General features: G+C 48.4%; 1 protein-coding gene across 1 annotated transcript in view; it reads right to left on the reverse strand.

The window, feature by feature from the left end:
• Positions 1-642: 642 nt before the first annotated feature.
• Positions 643-4,402, reverse strand: part of LOC104622104 (electrogenic sodium bicarbonate cotransporter 1-like) — a gene marked incomplete at its 5' end in the record, with an annotated part of 25,338 nt that continues 21,578 nt past the window's right edge. Inside the window, 2 exons of the mRNA XM_010288769.1 lie at positions 643-870; positions 2,528-2,607. Coding sequence (XP_010287071.1) covers positions 2,564-2,607 — 44 coding nt within the window. The remainder of the gene's footprint in view (positions 871-2,527; positions 2,608-4,402) is intronic.

The raw sequence follows: 4,402 nt of genomic DNA on the forward strand, positions 1-4,402 counted from the left end.
CTGGCATCTAGAAATAAGAGGTAGAACTACTCATAACTATATGTTTCCTGCTGCAGGAAAAATTCATTTTTTCTTTACAGTAATTAAAAAAAGGTTAAAAAAATTGACAAAAAAAAAAAAAAGTCGCAGGTTAGGCCCCCATAATTTAAACAAAATAATCTAGGAAAATAACACTCTTCAATGTACCTGACGGATTAAGTCCATTAAAGTGTTTCTTTAAAAAAAAAATTGCATAGGAAAGGGACATTTCAAAACACTTGCTACAACGATGGCAATGGTTTGTCTGTGCGGGGAGTGAAGTACCTTTTCCTTTTTCTTCCTGCGCTAACGACAAGTACGGGCTTTGAGAGCAAGTCAGCGCGGGCGGCGCTTGCCAGCACCTTCCAGCAGCGTAAGCAAGACATCGAGTTAGCCTGGAGGTCAGTTCTGCCCTGCCAGGCGACAGACGGACAGACAGACACACACGGACCCACAACTGAAGTGGTGCCCGTTCCTCGGCCGTCTCCCCCAGCTACGACATCACCTCCTCAACGCTTCCGCCCCTCTGCTTGCAAAGGAGAGGCGCGTGCGTGTCGAAGCGACAGAGAAGGCAAAAGGAGTCTCGGTCAGCGCGGGAGAAAGGGGTGAGGAGGGATCAGAGGAGGGCAGGGGCGGAGGGGCAGCGCGGGACGTCGCTTTTACCGACGCGGGTGGGGAGCAGAGAGCATTTCAATATTTGGCTAGCGACAGAATAAATTCCGTGAAAGACTTAACAGACAGACAAGTTACAAAGTAGTTTCTGTTCCCTTGCTCCTCCAGAAATAACCATTGTCTTCAGGCTCAAGTTCTATTCTAATTTGAGGCACAACTTTTACTGGAGTTCGTGGAGGGCTGCGGAGAAAAGGAAAGACAAGGTTAGCGTGGGCACGGCCTCCAGGCTTCTCGGCCATCCTTAATGGGCTCGGGGCTTCTGCTACCACGGCTTCCCAGGGACCAAATCCTGAACAAAAACCCCCAATCACCTACAACTTGCCAGAGAAGACCAGCACTTGCCAAAGAAAACAGAAGGGTAACTGGTGTAACTGGGAAAACGGCAGACCCTGGGAGACCCAACAGGCAGCGTCCCAGCTAGAAATGGAACTCGACTCCCAGCATCGGTTCCCTGCATTAGCGCTTTCGGAACCCGGCAGCGTGTACGTACCAAGCAATTAACCCTGATGGGCCGTGGGAACGTACAGCTGGTCTTAGGATAAGGCCCGTATATCCCATAAGGTAATTTCAGTGAGTTGGTCTAAACGCTGCTCACGTCAGGGGGTAAAGCCACCCATTTCATTGACTGAGGAGCTCCAAGTATCCAGCACTTGTGCCTCACACCACGCTGTGGCAACGCTCATAAACTGCCTTGGAAATAATCCGCTTATCGCGGCTGAGGCTCATTTCACACACGCTCTAACGCCTCGAAGTGTAGATACCTCTGTGACATTTCAGAGGACTCCTGCTGCCTTGGGCTAGGTCCTACTCCTGGCGCTGGGAAGTCCAAGGTGGCCCCAAGGGGCTGAGCTCTGAGAAATTGGTACCGAACGTTTCCTTGCTGCAGTTTAGGGTTATTATTTACCCTATTTTCCACCACAGACATGGGAAAACTGATTACTCCCTCTTTGCAACATCCCGTTAAGTGACTGAAGGAAAGCAATCCCAATTAGTTTATTTTTTTCCCCTACAGACGTGCTTTCTAGTCTCCTCCCAGTTGCGCCACATCTTTCTTCTGGTTTAGAGGCCAAGCCAGCCATCGCTACTGCAGCTGGGGTCTAACCAAGGCTGGCGGAGCTCCCACAGGCTCTCCGTTCCCCATCCCAGGCACCCTAAGGCCCCGTTGGCAATGAACCTGGGATGCTGCAACCCTGCCTAGGGAATGTTCTCAAAGTGCTTTTTAAGAGTTTCTTACGGGGGGGACAAACTTTGCCTCATTGACTTTTGGTAGCTGAGATGCTTTTGAGGAATCATTATAAAGTGCATTTTTGGGGTGTATTTGCACCTCGAATACTGGGTTCAGTGTTGGGCCCCTCCCTACAAGAAGGACGTTGAGTTGCTGGAGCGTGTCCAGAGAAGGGCAACGGAGCTGGTGAGGGGTCTGGAGCACAAGTCTGATGAGGAGCGGCTGAGGGAACTGGGGGTGTTCAGTCTGGAGAAGAGGAGGCTGAGGGGAGCCCTCATCGCTCTCTACAACTCCCTGAAAGGGGATTCTGGTGAGGTGGGTGTTGGTCTCTTCTCCCAAGTAACCAGCGACAGGACAAGAGGAAATGGCCTCAAGTTGGCCAGGGGAGGTTTAGACTGGAGATTAGGAAAAATTTCTTTACTGAGAGAGGGGTCATACATTGGCACAGGCTGCCCAGGGAGGTGGTGGAGTCACCGTCACTGGAAGTGTTCAAAAAACGTGTGGACGTGGCACTTGGGGACACGGTTTAGTGGGCATGGGGGTGTTGGGCTGACGGTTGGACTTGATGATCTTGGAGGTCTTTTCCAACCTTAATGATTCGTGGGTGCTTACCTTGGCATGGCGTGTGACGGAAGGAAAGGAATTGTATCAGCACGACGTATGGCGTTCAAGGAATGTTGGTGATTTCTCTCCTGTCGGGGAGGGAAGAAAGTCTTGTTTGTCATGGCCTGCAGCACTGATGGCTTCTCAAGCCCAGCCTCAGTTTCTCCAGTATACTCTCATCTATCTGGCAATGCTTTTTTACTGCTGATTGCTTGCCAGGTGCCTGTCACAGCTTCTAAATAAAAATACTCAATTTCTCTCTCTCTCTCTCTCTCCTCCAAGACAAAAAGCCTTGAACTACTGACACGACCCAAAGGCTCATTTCCCAAGATTTCCACCGCCTTTAGGTCCTGCCACTTACCTTTTATCTACACCTCTTTAGTTACCCTCCGCTCCTCACTGTTGCACCCAAATTCCTTGCCAGATAATAGGTGGCTTGTTGCCCGGAATGGCTTTCCTTTCCTGACCCGGCGTGGGGACGCGTACGCTGTTAATAATAGTCCTATTCTTGCTACGGCTGAAGGAAAGCTAGCCAGCTACTTTTTCTAGTCCGAGGGCATGTTTTTTTGGTGGTGGTTTGTTTTTTGGGGGGGGCATGGTTTGTAATTATACAAAAACATAGAAATACGCAAACCGACTCCTGTTTGGGTCACGGGGGATGTACCCTGTGTTGTCTCAAAGGGCATTCCAACAAACAGGTTTGCGGCAGAATTAACTGTTCCTTAACTCTTCCAGCCTTAAAGACGTCGAAAACAGTGCATCCGATCATAAAATCCTGTGTAACAACATTTAGGATGCAATTTGTTTTTAGGACATCAGGGCATTTTCACAGAGAAAGGAGGAGGATTTTGGGTTGTCCGAGGCGATTTTGCTCCTTTTGTTTTTTTTTTTTCTCCCTTACCAGCAAAAACACTGAGAATAGCTGAACAGTCAGGGAAACGTCTCTTTCTCTTGGGCTTTGTTTTATAATGCCAATCTTTAAGCCTTCCTGTATTTGAAAAACACAGAGCACCGCTTAGGATGGCCTAAGGTATCTAAATGCCACCGAAAGGCAAGGGACTTGGGTACCAGCTCTTAAAGTTTAAGGACCTAAAGCCTAAAGTAGGTACTTCTAGGCTACTCCTAGAAATCACCAGCCTTGCAGCAGTACTAACTTATTACTATCGTTCGTGTTTCTCCCCTCCCGACAAAACAGCGCATTTCTCTCCGGGCGGCACCCATCGCTCATAGTATTTCGACAAGGCAGCACAAAAAGGCTACGGCCAGTTGTTACTCCCGACTCCTCCCTTAAGAGGCTACAACAGGAAAAGTGAAAAAGGCTGAAAATGAAGATCGTAGTAAGCGGTTACGGACATTAACGTAAAACATGAAAACGAAAGAGAACAGCACAAAAGCACATCGCCTAAGAAGGGAAATACGTTAAGGGTCAACTGATCGCTGCCTTGTCGGTTTTAATGCGCAATGCGGATCAATGACACGCTTAATTAACTCTTTTTAAGCGCTGATTTTTGCAGCTGCTTGGCACCTAAGGAAACAAACAGTACCGGGACAGCGATGCAGTTAAGACATGCTGCAAATCCAGAACACCAGGCTCAAAAGCAAAAAAAAAAAAAATCCCCCAAACCAAAAAACCCCCAAAACCCCCCATCAGCAGAGTTGACACAAAATGGGAAAGGTCAGAAAAGAGGAGAGGAGAGAGTGAGCGGCCAAGAGACCTGTTAGTAGCTGGATAAAAGCTCTTAAGCTGGAGGCACCAGAAGGAACAACATCAATTTTGTAACGGGCAAAGAAAAAAAGCTCACAGAACCAAAAGCTGTCCTAAATCAGAGGCCTGGAAATTAAAAAAAAGGGCGGGGGGGGGGGGAGAAAACAAAAAAAAAATTT

This window comes from Phaethon lepturus, unplaced genomic scaffold, assembly GCF_000687285.1.
Source record: "Phaethon lepturus isolate BGI_N335 unplaced genomic scaffold, ASM68728v1 scaffold35236, whole genome shotgun sequence".
NCBI lineage: Eukaryota > Metazoa > Chordata > Aves > Phaethontiformes > Phaethontidae > Phaethon > Phaethon lepturus.